The 26,757-nt window shown below is 33.8% G+C and overlaps 1 protein-coding gene across 3 annotated transcripts; it reads right to left on the bottom strand.

Annotated features, from left to right (window-relative positions):
* Positions 1–1,121: 1,121 nt before the first annotated feature.
* On the bottom strand, positions 1,122–26,468 carry LOC131957737 (superkiller complex protein 3). Of its 3 annotated transcripts, none has more exons than XM_059322488.1 (45): positions 26,295–26,468; positions 21,872–21,970; positions 20,588–20,731; positions 20,354–20,445; positions 20,072–20,144; positions 19,745–19,873; positions 19,453–19,551; positions 19,186–19,294; positions 18,893–19,048; positions 17,382–17,480; positions 17,113–17,255; positions 16,694–16,774; positions 15,987–16,084; positions 15,717–15,849; positions 15,325–15,401; positions 15,109–15,208; positions 14,437–14,489; positions 13,874–13,981; positions 13,705–13,789; positions 13,247–13,278; positions 12,940–13,040; positions 12,615–12,717; positions 12,299–12,391; positions 12,007–12,093; positions 10,840–11,063; positions 10,014–10,075; positions 9,574–9,630; positions 9,355–9,423; positions 8,880–8,954; positions 8,594–8,735; positions 7,758–7,851; positions 7,523–7,600; positions 7,134–7,261; positions 6,557–6,680; positions 5,768–5,942; positions 4,882–5,082; positions 4,444–4,555; positions 4,210–4,338; positions 3,828–3,949; positions 3,597–3,677; positions 3,167–3,246; positions 2,984–3,044; positions 2,577–2,707; positions 2,337–2,472; positions 1,122–1,252 (listed from the first exon to the last, which is right to left on the bottom strand). In XM_059322488.1, exons 2-45 carry the CDS (start codon positions 21,965–21,967, stop codon positions 1,178–1,180), a joined length of 4,647 nt encoding a protein of 1,548 aa, XP_059178471.1. In that variant the 5' UTR covers positions 21,968–21,970; positions 26,295–26,468; the 3' UTR covers positions 1,122–1,177. The 3 variants fall into 3 exon arrangements, with proteins under 3 accessions (XP_059178471.1, XP_059178472.1, XP_059178470.1); XM_059322489.1 differs by lacking the exon at positions 26,295–26,468 and adding an exon at positions 26,233–26,259 and having other exon boundaries at positions 21,872–21,973; XM_059322487.1 differs by lacking the exon at positions 26,295–26,468 and adding an exon at positions 22,599–22,622.
* Positions 26,469–26,757: the final 289 nt, after the last annotated feature.

Raw genomic sequence — 26,757 nt, 5'->3', positions numbered from 1 at the left:
TATGACCATCGCTGGCCGATGTTGGTAATTTTTTCACGTTCTGCTTTTCATTTTTATGTAAAAAGTTATATAATCTATAAATATAAATACAGAATAAATTGGAATGGGGAATTATTTTAGCAGAAACCAAACAAATTATTAACATTTTTTCTTGCATGGTATATTTATTTGACAAAAATTCATGCACTAAGAGAGTTCTTCATAATTGACAGTTGTATTCTTTTTTTACAATCAAGCCTATTGGAACAAATACTTAATATAGTTTTACATAAAAACCTGGTTTTGCATGGTATTTTAATTTGTACTTAAACCGTCATATTATTTATAAAACAATGATCACTCTATTCTTAAAGTTAAGAATGACTTCGATGTATACTATATTCAACAGTATTATTGTTTGGTTAAGTGACATTTTTATCGTTTATTATTTTATTATATTTGTTTCAATGGTGTTTATACAATTTTTTAAACAAAAATTAAAACTTATACATTTTGAGTTTTGTTTCATTTTTGCTAGTCTAGATATGTTGTATGTTTTGGTTTGATTGTACCAACAATGAAGGAAACAGAATACTAGGAACATATAGATTATGAAAGAACAGTTAAGCACAATTGCTGCAGACAGTGACAAAGCCCTTTGAAAAAAAGTAACAACTGGATGATATATAATTTACTAAACAATATATAAATATTTTGCAATTTTTATATCTAAGGGAAGTAACCTTGTAAATTATCATGCAATTATTTTATTCGGTTGTTTCCCTTTAACAATATTCGCATTGTTTGCTACTACGAATTTTGTATCAATCCTGTAGTTTTTATGTATTTCCTGACCTCAGCGGTACAGAGCTAGACTGCTAATCCGAATCTCGAGTTCAAAGCAGGCGACAGTCTCGGAGTCCAACCAACTCTAATGGGTACCTAACTTACGTTAGGAAAACAAAGGCGGCTGGGCATAGTGCTGACCACACTATCCTTCATATGCCGAGGTCAATGAATCAGATGAACTCTACTTCATATGCCCCATGTGTCTTGGGTATGAAAGGGATACAAAAGAAGAAGTTAGTATAGTATTCTCGTTAACACTTACAAATTTTATCAAAAATAAACAAATTCAAACAAAACTTTAAAATATTTTATTCAATAAACATTTTAAATGGTACATTTAGAGCAAAAACTATTTGCTGACCAGCTCATCAAACATAGTTAGAGTTGTTGTGTCTCCCTTGGTTCTAGCATCATCCAGAAGAGCCTGCAGTTTTCAATGGTGAACAAATTACATCCAGTTATAAAAGCTAATACTTACATACAGTACTAAAATTATTATAAGCTTCTAAAACTTACATCCAGTCGCCACTAAAATACCTAAAAAATGTGTTGCCACTATGTGCATATAAAAACTACTGAAATGTGTTGTCACTATAAAACCTACAAAATGTGTACCCACTATAAAACCTACAAAATGTGTACCCACTATAAAACCTACAAAGTGTGTCACCACAATAAAACTACAAAATGAGTCACCACTATAAAACCTACAAAATGTGTACCCACTATAAAACTACAAAATGTGTCACCACTATAAAACCTACAAAATGTGTACCCACTATAAAACTACAAAATGAGTCACCACTATAAAACCTACAAAATGTGTCACCACTACAAAACCTACAAAATGTGTCATTACTATAAAACCTACAAAATGAGTCACCACTATAAAACCTACAAAATGAGTCACCACTATAAAACCTACAAAATGTGTCACCACTATAAAACCTACACAATGTGTCACCACTATAAAACCTACAAAATGTGTCACCACTATAAAACCTACAAAGTGTGTCACCACTATAAAACCTACAAAATGTGTACCCACTATAAAACCTACAAAGTGTGTCACCACAATAAAACTACAAAATGAGTCACCACTATAAAACCTACAAAATGAGTCACCACTATAAAACCTACAAAATGTGTCACCACTATAAAACCTACAAAATGTGTACCCACTATAAAACTACAAAATGTGTCACCACTATAAAACTACAAAATGAGTCACCACTATAAAACCTACAAAATGTGTCACCACTACAAAACCTACAAAATGTGTCATTACTATAAAACCTACAAAATGAGTCACCACTATAAAACCTACAAAATGAGTCACCACTATAAAACCTACAAAATGTGTCACCACTATAAAACCTACACAATGTGTCACCACTATAAAACCTACAAAGTGTGTCACCACTATAAAACCTACAAAATGTGTCACCACTACAAAACCTACAAAATGTGTCACCACTATAAAACCTACAAAGTGTGTCACCACTTACAGCCCTGAGGCTCTTGTCTTGAGCTGAGTCAGCCAAGTTTGCCAGCAGCCTTTGTCTGATGAAGGAGCTACAATAACCAATTTCCTTGTCAACATCTAAATGGTCTAATGCTGTAGCAAACAAATGTTTGGCTCTCCTGTAGAAAAATAAAAACTGGATGACACATCTACGAATCAAATGTAATGATACACTGTAACAAACAAGTGATCATCATTAAACCCCTAGACTTCAACTATTTACCTTTTGTCATTGATTCCCTCAGCTCTCAAACCCTCAAACACTAATGCTATTGTTGACTTTATGTCATTGGTTTTCAGCGTCTCGATAGCTTCATCAATACTTTGGCTTAATATTGCATTGTTCAATTGATCCTAGAAAAAAGGTCAAATGTCTTAAAACATTAGCTTAATATTGTGTTGTTTAATTGATTTTAGAAAAACAAGTCAAAGTTCTTCAAAATTCATTTTTTCTATCTAATTTAAACGTAATGTTATGTTTGAATAAAGTTGTAATAGAAGCAATTAACTTAAAAACATTTTGGTTACATTTGCCATATCTTACAAGTGAATTAAAGCCTTTCCAAAGAGAAAATATTAAAAACTGACTTAAAACTAAATGTTGAGGGACATTAGAAAGAAATTACTTACCTTTAAACCATGGTAAGCCATTTGTATTTTTCTTTCTAATAAATTCCTCAGGATTAACAGGCTAAATAACAACATTTTAAGAAGATTTGTAAATGTATTTTGGAAAAAAGTTACTCTAAACAAACCAGGAAACAAAGAACCAAAACTATACAATTTTAAAATATTTCGTGGGCCTTATCTTACTTGTTATCATGAGATTGGTGTTTTAAAATTTGTGTCGCATTTTCAAAGTTTTGACTTTGATAGCTCAAGGCACAGCTCACCTGTTGAAAAAATGAAGCTTTGTATTGGGGTTTGTGGGGGATATAAATACACTTATTGGTACAACTAGCATAGTAGTGTTTCTTAATCAGAACTGGTCAGGAATAAAAGTTAACAATAATACTAAAATGTAGGCCTACTGTTAACAATAACTTACTTATGAATGATAAAAGTAACAAGACCTGAAGACTCCCATCACATTCAAGAAAAACTTCACCATACTATCAACATTACAGCTAATTAAATGGCATCTCAAGACTAGCAGACTCACATAGCTACCATACATTTTGTTACACTTTAACCCCAGTACATTGATTCTGTAAAGAAATGTGAGCAAGTCTGAAATACCAACCAAAAGAGGGAGTTTGCCAGAAGGGTTCACATCTGCCTCTTGTGACAGAAAGGCCTTGATAGACTTGAGAAATTCTACAGCCTGTAGGGTGGGAAAATATTTTCATTCTCAACTCCACAATTTGAACACAGTGACTTTATAAATTTAACTTTTTAAGATCAGGTTCTGGTGACTGAAGTTACCAGTGAAAAAACTGACATAGCAAACAGATCAGGTTAAGCTTATAGTTACCAGTGATTGTTTCTTCTCAAGTCTTGACAAAGTCAAGTTTAGAAGAGCCTCATCAGCTGCTTCAATACAACAAACTACCAACAGTTGAAGGCACCAGACTTCAAGTTCCTCAGACAGATCACCTAAAACAACCAACAAATCAACTGACCTGTATCTAACAGTCAACTGACCTGTATCTAACAGTCAACTGACCTGTATCTAACAGTCAACTGACCTGTATCTAACAGTCAACTGACCTGTATCTAACAGTCAACTGACCTGTATCTAACAGTCAACTGACCTGTATCTGTCAACTGACCTGTATCTAACAGTCAACTGACCTGTATCTAACAGTCAACTGACCTGTATCTGTCAACTGACCTGTATCTAACAGTCAACTGACCTGTATCTAACAGTGACCCGAGGATACTTTGTTCCCACCTAAACATCTGCTTGCTGCCTGTCAATGCTGTACCAATGGCACCTTCAGCATGAAGGGCACAGACTAAAGTCATCAAAGAAGTTCTGGAGCCTAAAATAAATGGGGAATATACCTCTCATAATTAGATACATATTTTTTATATTTATATTTTAAAATCAACGTAAAATAATAACAAAAAATAAAAAAAGTCCTGACCTGGATTAGTATGGAAAGCCTTTTGAGCTGTTACCAAAGCATTTTTTCTTCTGACTTGCCTGTGATGGTGACCATGCAACAGCTGCACCAAACCCAGGAGAGTTTCTTGGCTCTAAACATCAGAAAAGTCAAGCTGTCACATACGACTTAACAAATATTTTATAAATATAAGTCAAGAGCAAGCTGTCACATACGACTTAACAAATAACTTAAAAACATAAGTCAAGAGCAAGCTGTCACATACGACTTAACAAATAATTTATAAACATAAGTCAAGAGCAAGCTGTCACATACGACTTAACAAATAACTTAAAAACATAAGTCAAGATCAAGCTGTCACATACGACTTAACAAATAATTTATAAACATAAGTCAAGAACAAGCTGCCCATTAAGCATCCTCTAGGTGTGATAACTATAATATGTATGGTGAACGTACATGAATGGGTTTGGTATTTTCTTTCAAAGTCAGCTCTGAACCTCCATAATAAACCTGGCATAGATGATCCACAACAGATATGAGATGAGAGAAATCTTTTTGTTCAGCAAAATATGAGACAAAACCTTCCCACAGGGGCCATAGTTCTGGCTTGCCTTGTTCCAATTCTTGCAGCCATTCAATGGCCTTGTCCACATGACCCTATTGACCACACAAAATATCATTAGAAAAGTGAAATTATTTTGAAACAAACAATTAATGTCTTAGCTACCATAATGTCAAAATTGGGCTTGTAAGTAGGTCACCAAGTTATCATTTTTGTACTTGCCAGATGGTATTTTTCAAATCAAATGTGAATATATTTATTAAATGGGTAATATGTTACTTCCACTATGTTAAGTTATTTAAAATTCTAATCAATGATAATGATAGACTACAAGTTGCTAGCTTTAAGAAAGATATAGCCTAAGTAAAAAAAATTGTGTGTGGTTTTTTAAAGAAGCGTAAGATTGTTATAATTGATTCAAATCTGTAAAAAGTTGTCCTAAATATCGTTACAATATTAATACAATATTATTAAAATAGTCTTGGCCTACCAGTACTTAATTTGATTTTATTATCAGTAAATTTTCACAATTATGCAATGTGTGTACACTTTATATTTTACAATCTTGAAGTGAGGCCTAGTATGCTGAGTAACAAATAGTTGCCATGTTTTTTTGTTATTATTGTGAATCATGATCACAAAAATTAATTTAGTTCCAAAATTTATCTCTCCCTGACTAACGAGATTTCAAAGTTTAAGTAAGAGAGACCGAGACTTACAAGCTCTATTCTCACTGAACAACATGAACTCTGTGAGCTAAATCAGTCAATTAGAATTTACCTCTAATAAGTAAGTGTAAAGTTGTAAGAGAGTGATGTCCCTTGTAAACTTTGTTTGGTCCTCCCTATTGAAGAGTTCCTGTTGTCCAGCTGAAGCTAGAGTCATATCTTGCTGCAGCAAACCCAGGGCACTGACAGCAAGTAGGACATGGGGAGATGGCGCAGAGGTTTGAAACCTGCAGTTTGACAAGATTTGAAAAATCAGTCACTGAGATAAAACAGTCAGTCACAGAGATAAAACAGACAGTAAATAAAATAAAACAATCAGTCAATGTGATAAAACAGTCACTGAAATAAAACAGTCACTGAGATAGATCAGACAGTCAATGTGATAAAACAGTCAGTCAATGTGATAAAACAGTCAGTCAATGTGATAAAACAGTCACTGAAATAAAACAGTCACTGAGATAGATCAGACAGTCAATGTGATAAAACAGTCAGTCAATGTGATAAAACAGTCAGTCAATGTGATAAAACAGTCAGTCAATGTGATAAAACAATCACTGAAATAAAACAGTCACTGAGATAGATCAGACAGTCAATGTGATAAAACAGTCAGTCAATGTGATAAAACAATCACTGAAATAAAACAGTCACTGAGATAAAACAGTCAGTCACTGAGATAAAACAGACAGTAAATAAAATAAAACAGTCAGTCAATGGGATAAAACAGTTTGTAAATAAGATAAAACAGACACTGGGATAAAACAGTAAGTCACCAGGATAACCTTCTATAATAAAGGTAAGATAGAGAAATGTAACAGAACCACACTGCCAGTGAGCAGCCTACCCATCAAAGAGTTTAGCTTTAGCATCAGCAGTATCCCCCTGGATGTAAGCTAACATTCCAAGTGCAGTACAAATCTCTGACTTGTATGCTGTGCCCTCTGACATACTCAATGCATCTTTATAAACTGTAACAGACATGTCGTTATGGAAACAAAGATTTTTTTTTTAATACAGCATTCTAAAGATTTTATAGATGTACATGAGATAAAAGCAACAATCATATGGGTAGATAAATTAAAATATGCAAAATTTGGATGGATTTATTCATTATATTATTGAAGATTTTTTTTTTTAAATTCTAAAAATGTTACTAAAAACATTACCACTTACCACAGTAGTTTTACAATACATTACCACTTACCCCAGTAGTTTTACAATACATTACCACTTACCCCTGTAGCTTTACAATACATAACCACTTACCCCAGTAGTTTTACAATACATTACCACTTACCCCAGTAGCTTTACAATACATAACCACTTACCCCAGTAGCTTTACAATACATTACCCCTTACCCCTGTAGCTTTACAATACATTACCACTTACCCCAGTAGTTTTACAATACATTACCACTTACCCCTGTAGCTTTCAGAAAATTGATGACACTTGAATAAAGCAAGCCCCAACTGGCAAGTTTGTTCAACATTGGAAGATAAATCACAAGACTTGAAGAGGGACACAGATTCCTCACTTTTACCTTGTTTGCTTGAGATAAAAATAATTTCAGTGACATTTTTAAATAGATAAACAATGGTTAGGTTGTATTACATAAAATAATTTTGTCTATAAGATTCTTGTCTAAATAGCACTCAACATTATTTTTAAAGAAAGAAATATAAGGTGACTGAAAGGACTAGGGTTTGAATCTTGTCTTACAAGTGATTTGTTCTACTGTATCTGCACCATCACTTGTCAGATGCCAGTAGTGTTTAACTACCTTTAATGTAATAAAATCTTTAAACTTACCACAGAAGTCGAGCTAGGTTAAGTTTTACACTGACTGAGTGGTTCAATGGGTCATCAATATCAAGTAATTTAACTGCCCTGGGGAAAAAGAAACAATGATATTTTCCTTTTTAAACAACAGTGCTAAAATAAACAGGATCATAAAAACCTTACTCATTAAAGACGAAAAGAAACAATTGTATTTTTCTCTTTTGAAACAACAGTGCTAAAATAAAAAGGATCATAAAAACCTTACTCTCTAAAGGCATTGACAGCAGACTGCAAAAGATTTTGATGCTCATACAATAGTCCCAACATGTTCAATGCAACTGGATCAGTTTTGATACGACCTGAAAAAACAATTGACCGGCTATCCACCAATTAGTTTTTAAAATTTACAAGTAGCTAATGCTGGATAAATAACTAGCAAAAGTAGTTAATGCTGGATAAATAACAAGCAAAAGTAGCTACACTCCCAGCATTTGGTCCACTGGGCCAAATACTGGGAGTGTAGTTAAAGTACCACAGGTCAGTGGACCAAATGCTGGGAGTTTAGTTAAAGTACCACAGGTCAGTGGACCAAATGCTGGGAGTGTAGTTAAAGTACCACAGGTCAGTGGACCAAATGCTGGGAGTGTAGTTAAAGTACCACAGGTCAGTGGACCAAATGCTGGGAGTGTAGTTAAAGTACCACAGGTCAGTGGACCAAATGCTGGGAGTGTAGTTAAAGTACCACAGGTCAGTGGACCAAATGCTGGGAGTGTAGTTAAAGTACCACAGGTCAGTGGACCAAATGCTGGGAGTGTAGTTAAAGTACCACAGGTCAGTGGACCAAATGCTGGGAGTGTAGTTAAAGTACCACAGGTCAGTGGACCAAATGCTGGGAGTGTAGTTAAAGTACCACAGGTCAGTGGACCAAATGCTGGGAGTGTAGTTAAAGTACCACAGGTCAGTGGACCAAATGCTGGGAGTGTAGTTAAAGTACCACAGGTCAGTGGACCATATACTAGGAGGGTTATTAGTGTTATAATTAACATATTAGCAAAACATACTGGATATCTAACCTAAATTCAACATACAAATAAAACATACAGGTATATCTAGTTAATGCATCACATGCTGCAGGTAGGGCTGCCATCTGCTGAATGCAGAAGTGAAAGAAACTGGTCTCTCTCTTAGTTACATCACCAAGTACATCCAACACCCACTGACCATAGCCAATGGCACTTTCAAGCTATAGAAGACATGAGAAATTATTCAACCTACATTGTTCTTAGAATTGACCATCTGGTTATTCATAAATGCATACATGTCATTTCAAAAGTAAAAAGCACAAAAACTTTGATTTTAAAAATTTTGAATGTGTTTAAAACCTCACATGGAAGCCTAGCTCTGTTGTGTGTCTGAAGAGATCCATAGCTTCTTCATGGCCAACAATCTCAGCAATTAATGCCTTCAGTAAATAAAGAGCATAGAAAAACTCAGAAATTAATGCTTTCAGTAAATACAGAACATAGAAAAACTCACCAATTAATGCCTTCAGTAAATACAGAACATAGAAATACTCAGAAATTGATGCCTTCAGTAAATACAGAACATAGAAAAACTCAGAAATTAATGCCTTCAGTAAATACAGAACATAGAAAAACTCACCAATTAATGCCTTAAGTGAAAATGGAACAAAAATATTTTAAAAACTAGCAAAGAGAAAAAAAGTTGTAAAAAAAAACAAAGAGTGCTGCACTATGTGTTGTTTAGTAAATGCTTTTGATGAAATAAATTAATAAAGCACATAAATGTATTTGTACGTTGACCAATTGCATAAGGTTGAATTTCCCATCTGCAAAGATTACCTGGCCAACCCAACATGCCATGTAGGTAGGGTCAATACTCTGAGCAGCTTTGAATGCATTGTGGGCTAGCTGGAAATAAAAAATAAACCCTTACTAATTGACTGAACCTGCAATCAAATAACTACACATTTGAACATATATAGATTAAAAAGGTGTTTGTTTGTTTTTTAAACTTATATCTGCCTAAAAATACAAGTGTCACATTGTGTAAGCATTGACCTGGATTTCACTGTTAGCTAGGTAAAAAACTCCAAGGTTGGTCCACGCTGTGACATTCTGTTAAAAAAAAGGAAATATCTTTGTCAAATAATACGGACAATAATCATTATTCTTTATATAAGGTAGGAAAAAAAAAGTAAATATATATATATATATATATATATATATAAATATATATATATATATATATATAAATATATATATATATATATATATATATATATATATATATATATATATATATATATATATATATATATATATATATATATATAAGAGACTAGAGATATAAAAAAAAGTCACTACATCATACATACTTTAGCGTCAGAAGAAATGAGAGTGTCATTTATATTTTACAAGTGTAAAAATCCCAATCCAGTTCTGATCAAATGAACTACCCTATAAAGAATATTCTGCTTTGAGCTACAAATTAAACTTACTGATGATTCACATTCAATAGATTTGATAAAGCAGTGTTGAGCTAGGGCTGGCTTCTGTTCAGCTAAAAAATAAATATACTGAAGAGGTCAGTTACAATTTAATAAGATAATATGAATAAAATGTACAAATAAAATATATATATATATAATTCTCTTCATGCAGGGACCATGCGGAACACCACGTATACACACGCCGCCCAAGCCCATCCCTCGCTCTCCAGGCATGCTCAACAGGCCATATCGCTACCACCCCAACCACACCAGTCTGGTGAGCTGTTTACAATTGTAGAGCCGGGTCTAATTAGTGACGGCTATTAGCGGCAGATAATTTAATTTTTAAACTAGGGGGAGGTAATAACAAGTTCTGCTTGATGTTTTCATTGTCGTCTGCAAACTGCCGTCATGGACGACTGTTTTCACAGGGGGGAGTGGAAAGTGAGGGTGAGGATAATCGTCCTTCATGAGCTACTGATAGTGTTCTAAAGCAAAATATTTTTAGTCGCAGCATTGGTAGTGTCGAATTAAATTATGAATTACTGAAAAATAGAAAATAAAACAACTAAATAATGCATATGCTATGTCACGGGTCAGCTCGTACAATTACAGTTCCTATTTTTTTAGTATTGAAATTTTGGTATACCCTTCACCTCCCCTCCTTAAAAGCTACAAAAGACTTGACTTAGTCCTCTTTGCTCCTTATGGAACATAGGGCCTCCCCCATTCCATGGAAGGAAATGGTGAAAGCTAGAAAAGAATGTAGGCAAAAGATACAGGAAAAAGTAGAGCAAGCAATGAGCCAAACATCTGTTATAATATAATTACTGACCAGAGCAACATGCAATAACTCCTAGAGCATTCCAGTGCCTCCAGTTGTTGGGCTCTAACACTAATGCCTTCTTGACTGCCTGACAACTTTTTTCTAGCAATTGGAGACCTTCAGCGACAGAGTCCAGGCTCAACAATAACTGGCTTTGGTGGTACAAGCTGATGCTTAAATCATGCCACAGGGCTCCACTCTCTGGTAGAATCTTCACTGCCTGACTATAGCACCTAACCAGAGGAAAGATCTAGATTAGTGGAGATGGGAGGAAATGTCTAGATTAGTGGAGATGGTAGGAAATGTCTAGATTAGTGGAGATGGGAGGAAATGTCTAGATTAGTGGAGATGGGACGAAATGTCTAGATTAGTGGAGATGGGAGGAAATGTCTAGATTAGTGGAGATGGGAGGAAATATCTAGATTAGTGGAGATGGGAGGAAATGTCTAGATTAGTGGAGATGGGAGGAAATGTCTAGATTAGTGGAGATGGGAGAAAATGTCTAGATTAGTGGAGATGGGACGAAATGTCTAGATTAGTGGAGATGGGAGAAAATGTCTAGATTAGTGGAGATGGGAGGAAATGTCTAGATTAGTGGAGATGGGAGGAAATGTCTAGATTAATGGAGATGGGAGGAAATGTCTAGATTAATGGAGATGGGAGAAAATGTCTAGATTAATGGAGATGGGAGAAAATGTCTAGATTAGTGGAGATGGGAGGAAATGTCTAGATTAGTGGAGATGGGACGAAATGTCTAGATTAGTGGAGATGGAAGGAAATATCTAGATTAGTGGAGATGGTAGGAAAGATCTAGATTAGTGGAGATGGGAGGAAATGTCTAGATTAGTGGAGATGGGAGGAAATGTCTAGATTAGTGGAGATGGGAGAAAATGTCTAGATTAGTGGAGATGGGAGAAAATGTCTAGATTAGTGGAGATGGGAGGAAATGTCTAGATTAGTGGAGATGGAATGAAATGTCTAGATTAGTGGAGATGGGAGGAAATGTCTAGATTAGTGGAGATGGGAGGAAATGTCTAGATTAGTGGAGATGGGACGAAATATCTAGATTAGTGGAAATGGGACGAAATGTCTAGATTAGTAAATGTGAGAATAAAACTGCTACAGTACCATCAATCTATGCCTAATGTAGCATTAAGAAAGGCAAATATTTCAAACCTAGCACCGATTTTCAAAAGCTCCATTTTGTTGACAGTTCTTACTTCCAGGTCAGAGGTCACTTTACCTAACAGCTTTACTGGTACACTGGGCAATACAAGAAAAAAAATCTATAATACTAGCAAGGTATTTTTTTGGAGTTTTTGAGCCTAATAATTAAAAAAACAGCCGAAAATTTGAGTTATAACTGTATGCTGGATATGATGGCAATAGGTTTATAAATAAGAATTTTGGCTAATTGGGTATTCATTACCAGCCCATGCCCTTAAGCTAATAACACAACTTTTGTCACCTGTAAGTATCTGAAGCTAGTGAAACAACTTGTGTACAAGCATCTCCCAACAACTTCCACAGACAAGACATGTCTGGTCTTTGACCAGCAGCTCTGTTAAAATATTTTTATAAACATGGTCACTTAAAATTTATTGAAAAAGTTTATACATGTGGCCATTTGAAGTTAACTCTCATCAAGTATTTTGATCTATTTCTTTTATTTCTAAGTAGGCCTAATAAACTAAAGTTTAAAGTAGAATTATTTGTGTGAATTGTAAAGATAAACAAAAAGTAATCTATTTATTGCTTATTGTAACCATCCAGGTGAAACCTACTTTGTCAAATACAGAATGGCCTCCTCAAAATGATCCTGGGCAAGTCCATCTAAGCAGCTGTCCAGGTTTTTTTTACCCAGATGGATTAAACTTTCAGCTACTCCTTTGATAAAAAGTTATGCACAGTCATCAATCAACAGTTTTAAAGTACCCCAGTTTTAATTTTTATTAATAATTTGGGTGATACAAACAGTACATTTTGCAGATAATCCTTTCAGTTATTTTGTTTTAAAATGTATTTATTTTATATTGTAGAACATATCAGCATAGAGTAAAGAGCAGCTGTAACACTCAGAACAAAGCTTAAAAAAATGACAGCTTTTACCTTTTAATACAGGAATATAATTAGGGGATTTTTTCAAGATCTCTTTATATTCCTCAACAGCTTCAGACAGAGATCCCAGGAGATGTTTAATGTTAGCAATTCTAAAAACAAGTGCAATCTTCAAGATTTAATCTCTAATTTAGTTTAGCACATTTTGATTAAAAGAAAACAAGAAATGTTAACTACTATTCAGTTTCTTTTTAGTCTTAAATAGACATTAATGTATCAAACATGTATATTGATTCGCAATAATTGAAACTTGAATCTGATTATTTAAAACAACAATATATATGTTAATCATACGTACTTGTACAGACTATACAATGAGTTTGTATCCAGCTAAAATGGAAGGAAAAAAGTCATAGACAATAATGAGTTTGTATCCTAAAAAATAATCACTGAATACCACAAATTATTTCTAGTTAACAATATAGTATTACAGCAACAGCAGTTTTAAATTGCGTTTATAAAAACATTAAATTATTTATTTGATTTATATAGCTTATAAATATTTTTTTTTAATAAATATATCTTTTATATTATTGTTTAGTTTACAAACATATATACATATATATTTACAAAATGTTTAATAGTGTTTCTTATCTGATGTATTTTAGTAAATGTCAGTTTGGTAAGTGTAATTGTTGTATGCTTTTAGAAAAATATTTTGATTGGATCACTTTTGTGTTAAATTATTTTCACTGTATTTGATAAATTAATCCAAGAGTTACTTTAAAAAAATGTTATGAAACTGTGAGTTCTAACCTCAGAAGATTTAGCAAAAGCTTTAAGAGCAGCAGTCAGACTCCCCCGCTGTAAATAAGCCTCAGCTAAGCACTCCCACACATGGCTGATGACAAGGAAAAACATGTCAGACAGGAATTATATGGGATTATAGGATTAAACCCTTTAGTTGCATGTGCAATAAACTTACTTATCATTTGGATCTGCCCTAAGTGCTGACTGGAGAGACATTATAGCCTTGCTTGGATTTTCATGTTTTATTTGATACAACCCCAAGCGCAGCCAAGCCCATTTTGCACTGTAAAATTTGATAGAGTTTTTATTTATATAAATTATATAGGCTTTATATATATGTGTATATATGTGTATATATATATATATATATATATATATATATATATATATATATATATATATATATATATATATATATATATATATTTACATATATAGATAGAAAATAGATATTTTTATAAATAGTAACCCTGCTTCGCTACAGTAATAGAAATACCCTGAGACACCTCCCCATGCATAAATATGTGCACCTTCACCACCACGCCAACAAAGACAAAGTTGCTGTACAGATGACAGAAGGACAAAAAGATGGAATGATAACTACCTGGCCGCTTATATATGTCTATATAGATTATATATAGATAAATACATAGAGATACAGAGTTACAGTCATAGATGAATGAAGATCCCTCAGTTTTTTTTTGGCTTTTTTTAATTAGTGATCAATCGTTGACTTACCACCCAGCTGCTGCCTGTGATGTAGTTGTCTCCAGAATTTTTAAGCTCTGGGCCTGTAATAGACACAAATTAATAATTACTGGATTGTGTGGAAACTAGTTTCTTAAACAAACTGTTTATTACACTCTGAAGCTCAATAATAATGTATTGACTTGACAGTCAATCTTGACTCTGACTTGACTCCCCCACCATGACCTGACTTAAACAGCCTTGACTCAGCCCTGACTCACCCATCATGACCTGACTTAAACAGCCTTGACTTAGCCCTGAATCACCCACCATGACCTGACTTAAACAGCCTTGACTTAGCCCTGACTCACCCATCATGACCTGACTTAAACAGCCTTGACTCAGCCCTGACTCACCCATCATGACCTGACTTAAACAGCCTTGACTCAGCCCTGACTCACCCATCATGACCTGACTTAAACAGCCTTGACTCAGCCCTGACTCACCCATCATGACCTGACTTAAACAGCCTTGACTCAGCCCTGACTCACCCATCATGACCTGACTTAAACAGCCTTGACTTAGCCCTGAATCACCCATCATGACCTGACTTAAACAGCCTTGACTTAGCCCTGACTCACCCACCATGACCTGACTTAAACAGCCTTGAGTAGACAGCCTGGAATGAGCTCATCTATAGCAACAAACAGGGAGAGAACTTACATCATCCCCAGCTTGAACCAGGCTGTCAACAAGAGCACAAGCCGCTAACTCTGAGTTGTGGTTAAGATCATAAGCTTTTTGGAAACACTTTCTTGCTTTACTGAAATTAGTTATTCAATACTTTATTCTGTTTGAAAATTTTAAAGTATTAGATTTATTCAATAAAAAATAACATTTCAGTAATGAAAAGAACACTAACATCAATTAATGACTTACACATCATCCTGGTTTTCTTTATAGTAGAATCCTAAGTATAAAAAACTTTCGTAGTAGTTGGGATCCAGTTTAGCAGCCTATAAACAGATATTCTATAAAAATCTGGTTTCATCATTTTTTTAAATTTCATTCATAAATATATAGGCCCTACTTAAAAATATTTTCCGTAACTAAGCAAGCAAGGAGTTTGTTTTTTTTCAAGAATTTTGTTTCTTTTTATAAAGCAGACTGCTATATAAACAAGAAATTTTTTAAGTACATTTAAAAGAATTGAGACTGTGGCTGCAAGGCTATGAAAAATAAATTGGAAAAATTGCAAAAATTTAAGTTAGTTTTTTGTAGTAATTGTAGGCCTATTAAAGCTTAATTTAAAAATAAGAATTAGTAAATACCTTTAAAAGATAAGCAAAACATTTTTGCTTCACATTGTCAATATCTGTTCTTAGACGCATTTCCCAAAAAAGTTGTCCAAGTTTTAATGTTGCCCTAAAGTCTGTTGGATCATTGTTAACAATACTTTCTAGTCTGGAGAGAGACATTTAAATATCACAAATAATACTTTCTAGTCTAGAAACATTTAAATATTACAAATAATACTTTCTAGTCTAGAGAGGAACATTTATTATCACAAACACTAAAATTTGGTTGGACCAGAGACTTACATTTTCAAAGCGGAAACATAATCTTTTTTATGCATCAAAATCATGGCATTCAGTGTTTGAACTGAAACTGGCTCTTGTGGAAGGTATCTCACACAAATCTGTACATAATCAATTTCATAAGCTTATAAAATGTATTTTTATCTGTATTCTTTGAGGTAAGTGCACAAATGTGTATCAACATGAGGCAACATACTATTGACATTAAGAAGAAGTCTGTGTTTTCAAGATATCTGGACTATAGTACATTTTTAATTATTTTTATGGCTATCATCTATATATATAATTCTCTTCTGGGAGCCGTTAGAAAACAAGCTGCAAGCGCCTCCTTGCAGTCCCCTCTCTTTCTCTCTATCATTATCACTTACCACCCCCACCCCCACATTGTCTGGTGAGCTGTGGTCACGCTGTTTACATTTTACAATCATAGAGACGGGTTTGGTGACGGTTATTATGGGCAGAAAATTTAATTTGAAACGATTTTAAACTTAGAGGAGGTAACTAAGAGGAGGCTGCTTTCACGTGGGGGGGGGGGGGGTAGTGTTTTTAAGCAAATATTTTCAGTGGCAGCATTGGTACTGTCGAATTCACAAATTATGAATTACTGAAAAGTAGAAAAAACAACTAAATAGCGGCATATGATATGCCGCGGGTCGGCTCGTTTAGATTAATTTAGAAAAAATGAGATTCAGCCTATAGACTAAAAATACCTCTGCTTCAGCAAGTTCTCCTTGATCAAGGTATATGTAGGCTTTGATGAGGAATGATTCAAGGGGTATTTTTTCTGAAAGCTAATAATTTAAACGTAAAACTTAACAAACAAAAATATGATTATGGTAAAAGCAATAAAAACAAAATAAATACAATAGAATAAAAATAAAACATTTGATGTCAAGATCAATCTAAACAATATGGCCAAGCCAGTTTCAAAGTAGGGTTTAAAAAATCATCTACCCAATGCTGCAAAATCTAGTGAGTTTTTTTTATTACAGCTGCCTTGTTAGTGGCCAAGTGAAAGACAAGCACAACACCCAAAATCTAGTGAGTAAAATCTTTTGACAAGGCAAAATCAAAGACAAAATCATGTCACCACTATGTGGCTAATGATAGGGAAAAAAAATCATGTTACCTCTTCCAGCAGTGTAAGAGCTTGTTCTTGTGATTCTGGTGTGCTAATTTCCCTCAGCGCTTCAGCCTGGACTAGCTTGAACATGTTCATCACATGATCACAAGAGGCACACAGCAGACACTTGGAGTTGAGCTTTGCTAGACCTGGAAATATGCTGACTTTTTTAAGATGCTTCATTAGAAAAATCAAATTATTTTAGTTCTTCTGACTTAATAGCTGCAAGTTAATATTTTAAGTTAGGTAGAAAGTGTTAGGATGTTCAAAACTACCTTTGATGCTAGTCCCAAGACACTGAGAATTCTTGTGAAGTTCCAAATATGTCCGACTTAAATAGTACAGGCCACTCACTTCATCATAGACAGAAGCAGCTGTCAATTTAGATTGCTGATATAAACTAAGCACTTACATTTTTTTTAAAATATCTAACATTAAATTAAGTGTATATTTAATACAAAATGGATTTAACTTTCCAAGTATGTATTCACACATAAATTGACAGGTTGTACTTGTCAATAGTAAACACAAACACTGACAGACTGAACTTGTCAATAGTAAACACAAACACTGACAGACTAAACTTGTCAATAGTAAACACAAACACTGACAGACTGAACTTGTCAATAGTAAACACAAACACTGACAGACGGAACTTGTCAATAGTAAACACAAACACTTACAGACTATACTTGTCAATAGTAAACACAAACACTGACAGACTGAACTTGTCAATAGTAAACACAAACACTGACAGACTGAACTTGTCAATAGTAAACACAAACACTGACAGACTGAACTTGTCAATAGTAAACACAAACACTGACAGACTGAACTTGTCAATAGTAAACACAAACACTGACAGACTGAACTTGTCAATAGTAAACACAAACACTGACAGACTGAACTTGTCAATAGTAAACACAAACACTGACAGACTGAACTTGTCAATAGTAAACACAAACACTGACAGACTGAACTTGTCAATAGTAAACACAAATGTTGAGGCTGAATTTGTCACTACTGAACACAAATGTTGAGGCTGAACTTGTCACTACTGAACACAAATGTTGAGGCTGAATTTGTCACTACTGAACACAAATGTTGAGGCTGAATTTGTCACTACCGAACACAAATGTTGAGGCTGAATTTGTCACTACTGAACACAAATGTTGAGGCTGAATTTGTCACTACTGAACACAAATGTTGAGGCTGAATTAGTTGCTGGGTATGAAGAAGGATACAGACAGGATCACTAATGCAATTGATCCCTTTGAGATTCTACTGAGCACAGTCAAAACAAGAAAATTGAGTTGGTGTTGGCATGTCACACTAATCAACTTTCACGGAAAAGAAAAGTAGCTTTTAGTTATTTAAGTATTTGAATACAAAGTTGTGGTTCTAAATTAAGAGGACACTCATGAGATTTTATGTAAAACGAGCCGGCCCGCGGCATAACATACGCCGCTATTTAGTTGTTTCTAATTTTCAATAATTCATAATTTGTGAATTCGACAGTACCAACGCTGAAACTGAAAATATTTCTTTAAAACACTATAAGTAGCTCGTTAAGGACCATAACCCCCCCCCCTTCCTTCCCTCCCCCCTCCTCCCCCCCCCCCACTAAAACCATGTAGGGGTGGGGAGGTAGGGAGAGCGTTTGCAGCTTGTTTTCTAACGGCTCGAAGAAGAGAATTATATATATAGATACTTTGAAAATATCAATTTTTCAATTGTGACTGAATTAAAACATATTTCTACTATTACAAGTAACTCTAAAATTTACCTTCAAGTAAAGCTAATGCTTGGTCAAACTGTTTCTCAACAAATGCTGTGAAGCCTTGTGCAATGAGAATTATGTTTGAGTCTGGTTTTAACTTGGAGAGATCAGCCATGAGCTCTTTAACTGTAGTGCAAGTTTCAGATGAGATGCTGCCATTACCTAAAGATAGGAGTAACTTAAATATTCACCAAAAACAATAAATCAAAATACAGTAATGACTCAGCAAACATTTAGCAGTAAAAAATAAAAAAGGTTTTATGTGTGTCATGACATATCTGTGATGAAAAGTTACAGACCAATGTTACTGTCAAGGTGATGTCTAAGTATGTACTCAGTTGGTGCTGGTGCCAGGGGAAATTTCTCCTTTAGACTTGCAGCTAATGCTGGCACCTTGTAAACACTTATCTGAAAACAGAGAGTACAAAGATGGGTTTTTGCTGAACATACAAAAAAAAAGGTCTTGTTAATTTTATTTTTTAGTGCATTTATAGATATATCATCGTATTAACTTGAGTCCTCTTATTTACCATCATCAAATAAAGAATTATTCTATGATCATTTACCTGAGATGTTAACAAAAGAAGTTTCTCAACAAAACCAGTTTGGTCCACTGGACTTAAGGAAACAGAGCTTTGAAGAATTTCAGTTAAAGCTTCTTCATACTACAGAGTTTAGAAATACATATGTTATAAGTTTAATAGCAGATGAGTGCTGGAATATTTTAAAAGCTGTCAAGTTCATCAAATATACTTTACTGAAAATACACTCAAAACATAATAAAATATGTCACATAAATAATAGTATTTGTAATTTTTAAACTGAATATTAGTAAATTAACAATTATTTATTTCTTACCAGGTCAAGATGTTCTTTGGAAAGGTGTGGAGCCATTGGAGAGAGAATGTTAATTACAGAATTATAAGAACTCATCCGCCCTTCACTTTCTTTTTCTAGCTCTAAAAGCTCAACCAGGGTTTGAAGTGCCTTAACAAAAAAAAAGTGAAATTTAAAGATTTCCTTTCTTTGTAATATTTCCTTATGAAAAAAAAACATTTTAAAATAACATGTGGGTCAAATTTTATGGAATACATTCAGAGAAATTTAAGTTTTTAATTCAGTCTATTACAATTTTTTTCATATGATTCTGTTTAAAAGAATGTAAAAATTCATAGATGATGTTACCTTTTGTGTATCATTTATTTTTATATAGAGATCTGCAAGTTTGTGACAGTAGAGAATCTGTTTTTTTACATCACTGAAAAGAATATACAAGTGAATGTACATATTTATCATACACACTTATTGATAAATATGGCTACAAATTCAGTTTGAAAAAATAAAATAAATAACTGAAACATTTGGTATAGATGGTAATAAAAAACAATTATGAAACTCTTGTTCAGAATAATTTTTTTTTTTTAATTTTCAAAAACTGATATTTGGTAAAAACAAAATCTAAGTTACCTAGAACTCATATTGAGAAGTTTCTGATAGGTAGTAATAATTTCCTCTGGTGCCATCAACTCTGGGTTTTTATCCACAATACTTGCCAAACCCTGGATAATGGAGTAGTGTGAAAATTTATTCTAAAGTTTTCAACTTGCGACAACATGCTATTTTGTTTAATCACGTGACATAGAGATAAGCAAGAAAATGTATGCAGATATGTTCATATAATAAGTAAAAAACTTAACTTACTTGCCATGCCAACAGCTGGTCAGGTTGGTTTTCTGCTGCTCTTCGATAAGCTTTTAAACCTTGGTCTGGCTGCTGCAAGCCCTCTGCAGCTTTTCCCATAAAAACCAAGGCATTATAATTTTCTTTGTCAACTGCTAAGACTGCCTATGAAGTTGTGTTTAAAACTTTTATTAGGAAAATACAAAACAAAAATCCTGTCTGAAGAACGACTACATATAATATTTGAATTGGTAAAAAAAATTAACCGGGAGTGATCTCCCCTAAATTTTCTCAAATATTCTTATATAAAACAACAGGGGATGGCAACTCGGGAAATAGACATGATTTTTAATTACTTAAACTTTTTAAAATAGAGTTGAATCGTGTAGAAAAAAGAATTGCACACCAAGTGAACGCAAAACAGAATGTGTATAATAGTGTGGAATATTATTAGTACTTTATAAATTCACATGTGCTTTTTGAGAAATCGGAAATAGCAAAATTACTACTTCTGGTCAACGGACATTACTCAAAATTTGAAAGAACGCAGAGATTTAGATCTTTTAATTACATGTGAAATTTCATTTATCTATCTGAAATGGTACTCAAGTTATAGGCTTTTGAAAAATTGAAAGTAGAAAAAGTTCCATTTCCGGTTATCGGAAATCGCTCAAAAGTTGATACGGATCTACAATTTTGATATATATATATGAAATTTCATCAACCTAGCTGTAACGGTACTCAAGTTATCGTGTTTACACACGGACACACACACACACACACACACACACAGACATACGGACAAGATTGCAAAACTAGGTTTTTCCAACTCAGGGAGGTGTAAAAACGTCAATTTTTTTTTTGCATGATTACAAGACTTTCTCTATACTTCATATATACGAGAAAGTAAAAACTGCCTTTTTGTTTAAATTTTTAATATGTAAGCATTATTCTGTTATTAACCACAAACTGGAAAATAATAAATAAATCTTAAGTAAATTATAATTAAGGTCTATGACTGGAGAAATTGTACATATTAAAATTAATATATGAAATATAATAACAACCCATTTGGAAATAGAAAAATTTACAATACTTTTTATTTTTTAATAGAAATTCACCCAACAAACATTTTTTATTGCAGTTGGAAGCCCTAATTTTGGACAGATCAATTTTCTGGTTGTTGGCTCTTTATAAATTTCTGAATTTTTTTCAGGCTTAAGTTTTTTTGGGGATCTTTCTGGATGCCATTATGGGACAATAAAAAATAAAAACATGTCAAACTTGGCATCATCCATTACATACCTTGCAATGCTTTAAAGCTTCCTTGAAGTCTGATTCCCGTATAGCTTCTAATGCACCTTTTAAACATGATTTGACTTCTTTAGCGTCCATTGACATTTTCTGTTTATACCACAGTCAAAATAAAATTAGTGAAGATATAAATACTTAATTCAAAAAAAATTTCAAAACTGATTATCAAATAACAGCACAGTGTGAATCAGTACTAACGTAACTTTTCTTAACTTTTTGGCATTATCAAAATGCTTGATTTTAACTAATTAAGTACTTTTTGTACTAAATATCCAATTTTAATTTTTCACTTCTATAAAAATGTTAAGCTTTGTTTAGACCTCTGAATAATGTAATTTCCAAATGTGCCCCTATAAGTATGATCCAGGCGCAGGCATTGTTTACATTTAAATAACTCAGTTTTAGAAAAACTAAGTCTCAAATCTAAGAATATAGGATTGGTAACGCATTGCTGAAACCCTTCTTATATATTTTGTCAGACTTTCTTATATCCTGGCGGAAAAGTGCAGCGACGGGCACGCTAGTTTTTCATAATGGACAGAGATTGCAGGCAGTCATACATTTTTGTATTTAAATATCTAAATTGTAACCAGACTATTTTGAGTTTTTTAAATTGAAAAATAAACTAGATCTACATCATATTAGGCTTTGACACAAAATAAAGATTGTAGGTCTACTATGATCTAGTTTTAATTGTTTGAAAAGTTTAAAAATAAACCTGAAACATCATGAATTGTTTTAGAAAATTGCAGCGGACACTGCCCCTTGTAAAAAAAATGGTTTATTTCTTATACCGCGTTTACACTTGCGACATGTATACTATACATGTCTAGAAAAAAAAACTTCGCTATAGTATAGGGCCTATGATAATAGGGGAGCCTACTCACTTATTGCGAAGTTTTTTTTCCTAGAAATGTATAGTATACATGTCGCAAGTGTAAACGCGGTATTAGGCCGGCGGTACATCGCTAGTTTTCATTTAGTACTGATAAGTTTTAATTCAACTGTTTAAAAACAGGGAAACATTTTTGTATTTTTCAAAACATAAATAAGATTTAAGGAGTCACCTGTTTTTCACATTACTGGTCTCGGGTGAATTTACGTACCTAAAACGATAGATTACCCTAATATTATTTTTAATATATTTACATTAAGGTAAAATCTTAGTTTAGCGTCGTAAATTCGGCCAAAACTAGTAATGTAGGAGAGAGTGAATTAATGAATATGTCATTAAATATGAGTATATTTTCGTATAATTTGATAAAGTATTATAGATAATTGAATAATAGATCACCATTGATGGTTAAATCAATTTAAATATCCTGAAATTAATTTTTATCAACCCTGTTCGAGATAGTAAATTTGCTATTAAAAACAGCAGCCATCTTAAGAAAATGTTATTGAGAGTAGCTTCCCTTTCATTTCTATTCATATGAAAATGTATTTAAATATGATCGTCTTGTTGTATAGTCCGTATTACAAAGCATTATTTTAAAATGTGAATTTCCTAACAAACAACTTTATTAATTCTAGAAGCATTGTGAGATGCAACTTGTATCCATGTATTAAATCATGTTTTTTTTTTACTAATGTTTATTTGATCTTACTATTACTAAATTGTTGTGAGTTTTTTCTTATTATTTGAATGTTCACTATTTTCATTTCAGGTTTTTCTTTTCAACAATTAGATCTAGATCTAGTAATTCTATCGTAACTTATGACATTTTTTTTTACTTCTCTTTACCTTAATTAAACCCCAACCTCCGTCATATTTTTGTCGTCAATGTCACAACATGTCATAATGTAAAAAATTACGCTTCACTCTGCCTTATCTAAGATCTCTAACCATAATTTTGACAACATTAAATGTTTGTCATCATTTATATATACAGAGAGACAAAATGTATTATCCACCAGCTTCCCTCGTAAAACATCATCTAAAACAATGAGCCAGTCCAACCCTTAAGTGCGTGTTGTCATTATGGTCGATCGCAAGTCTCCACCTGCCAGACATATTTTGGTTATCCTTTGTTGTCAAATTGTCAATATCAAGTACACAAGTGAGTGATATGGGGTTGTCCATAAATGATGTCACATATGATTTGCTACGGGAGTGAGTGAAGATTTGTGACGTCAACTCAGGCGGCTTTGCAATTTATGACGTGTCGGTCTCATGAAAGAGGTGAACTGGGAAAAATACCTAGATGGTTGATGGAGAACGTCTATAATGCTTTGTTAAATCAAAATAACGATAAATAAGCATTAGTATACGTAAACCTTGCTTGAAACGAATCATCACAAATGTTGCAAGCCTGCTAGTTTAAGACATTTGGCAAAACGGCCGCAACACATTATCCCCGTCAAAAAGGCTTGCTACCAAATGCCTGCCGACGAATAAGCCGTGTCTAATGCGGGGCGTTAGGAATACGGCCATTAGCATGGGCCGCGTTAGAGCACCAGTAGGCTATCGCGCTTTGTAAGATGACGTAAATACTTAAATTCAATTTCGCTAAACTGCGCAAAAATTTAGTAATGTTCCATCGTTTGAGGAAATTTATTTTCTTGGACTTAAATTGAAATATCATGTTGACTGTCTGGCTCTTAATTTCCGAATATCACTTTTAATGTATCAAGATTCAGAACTATAATTTACTTTAATATAAGTGTCATCTTATCGTTTATTGTGGTTTTTATAAAGTGCAGAGCAGCTACAAAATGGGACGGCCATCCTGTTTTCACCAAGCTTCTTTTGGAGCTTAATATGGGTAGTCTAGTTCTATACGGTGTGAGCTCAATACATTTTTAAAGGGCCGAAAGTCTCAAGACAGCAAGCTTGCAGAAATAACTACGTACGTTTAAATGGACGAGTGATAGATGTATTAGGGGCTGTTTAATGAACACCAACTTATGTAATCAAACTAAACGTCGCAAAAGCGTCAAAAAGGCAGTGCTTGTTGTTGTTTTTTTTCTATAAATTAGCCTAACGGTCGGTGGTACCGCTACATGACGTCACGTGCGAGCGTTAACTCGGTGACGATGTGCTAAGTGGGGGAATGAAAAAGGTAGGGTTCAAGAAATGCGACTCGGCAAGCTTTTTACATTTCTTGACCCTTCTTAATAGTTCTTTCGTCCCCACTGAGAAAATGGATCACCAATGAATGACGCGTCATACTTCTACAGCTGGTCTTTCTCCCACAACCATCCCGTTTTCACGAGAAAAAAAAAACCTGACCCGTCTCCAAAATCACATCGCTGAGTTCTACTCAACCTCTCCCCACCACAAATCACAATTTCTATCTGAAACAATATGTTCATATGTTTGCTCTGTAATAATGCACGCTGTCATTACTATCTTAAGAGCGACGTCATTTATGAGCGATCTAATATTGATTTGCTTACTGCAAATAAAGTGTTCAAAAGTTCGACCTCCCAACAATTGTTGTGGTCTTGGATGCACACTATTAAGTCTGATAAGGTCTATTAGTCATTCATGTCAACTATATTTAAAAAAAAAGAAAAATTACTATACAGGGGGTCATCCATAAATGATGTCACGCTTTTTTTGACGATTTTTACCCCCCCCCCCCTCCCCTCCGTCACACGTCGTCACAAAAAGCCAGACCCCCTCCTAAAATGACGTCACACCTCAGCCTACAACCCCCCCCCCCCCCCCCTCAAAATTGCAGTTGCTATATTTTTCCAAAATCTTGTCTGAACTCTGTCAAAATAGAGTATTTTAATCAATTGTTATTACAATGTATTAAAACAGTTTTTTAAAACGCAAAATAACGTCTAAAATTCGTTTTGTAACATTGCTTTTTTAAAATGCAAAAGTGTGACGCGTCGCACCATCTGAACCCCTCCCCCTCATCACACAACGTCACAAAATTACGGACCCCCCTCCCCCCTACGAGTGTGACGTCATTTATGGACGACCCCCGGCATATATTAAAACAATACAAAACAATCATATTAAACCACAAAATCAACACAAAAGACATACGAATAGACAATTTATTGTTTTTAAAACATGGCCGCTGCTTGTATTTACTCATTGTTGTCTCGAACGGGGTAGTTTAAAGTTTATTCCAGGATATTTATGACTGGTTAGGTCTTGGATTATGATTTGTTGTTCAATTATCTGTTATATTATGTAAAATATGACATAAATATGGCCAAATGAAAGAAATATTCATTAGTTACCTTCATCGCACATTACTAGCTACGTTGGAATTTACGACGCTAAACTAAGATTTTACCTACATTAATATAATAATATTTAATTTGCATGCCCAGTTTTCATTTAAGTGCCTAAACAGCTGAGTGGGAGATTACCGCTGATTACCTGGCTGGTCTGAGCCTGGTAGTTATTAGTTACTTTAGTAGTTCTAAAAAATCAAAATCTCATTCATACTATGAATAGTAGACTATGATAAATCTTAGCCTTCTAGACTAGGCTAGATAGTAGATCTAAAATCTAAATCTAGATTTATTTATTTTATTATCTAGACCTAGATCTAGATCCAAGTTCAACCAAGTGTCCAAGTTGTTTTCCTTTCGTTCTGTTTCGTTTTTCGCTTCCTGGAAACATTATCTTATGGCCTAGTTTTGAAGAGGCTTTTTTGTTTTAGGAGAAGATTACTCTGGTTAACCGCAATAAAACTTAAACTTATATAAATAAGATTTTTTAGAAAGTTCAAAGCAAGAACAAGAACAATCTTAAAGACTTAGATCTAGATCTAGTCTCCTCTTAGCACTTAGATCTATATAATTATATATTAGTATTAGATATCTGTCTAAGATCTAGTAGTATTATTACTAGATCTAGATCTAGATCTAGGTCTAGATTAGAAATAGACTAGACTAGGTTCTACGGG

This window comes from Physella acuta, unplaced genomic scaffold (assembly GCF_028476545.2).
Source record: "Physella acuta isolate Inbredline_101_S28 unplaced genomic scaffold, ASM2847654v3 ptg001261l, whole genome shotgun sequence".
NCBI classification, from domain to species: domain Eukaryota; kingdom Metazoa; phylum Mollusca; class Gastropoda; family Physidae; genus Physella; species Physella acuta.
This window is presented reverse-complemented; position numbering and strand designations above follow the sequence as displayed.

Excerpts from the sequence above, each read along its gene's own strand:
- LOC131957737 (XM_059322487.1), bottom strand. Across the intron at positions 17,256-17,381 it reads TCTTGGGACTAGCATCAAAG|GTCTAGCAAAGCTCAACTCC; the intron begins GTAGTTTTGAAC and ends GCATATTTCCAG. Across the intron at positions 7,262-7,522 it reads AACCTAGCTCGACTTCTGTG|CAAACAAGGTAAAAGTGAGG; the intron begins GTAAGTTTAAAG and ends TTTTATCTCAAG.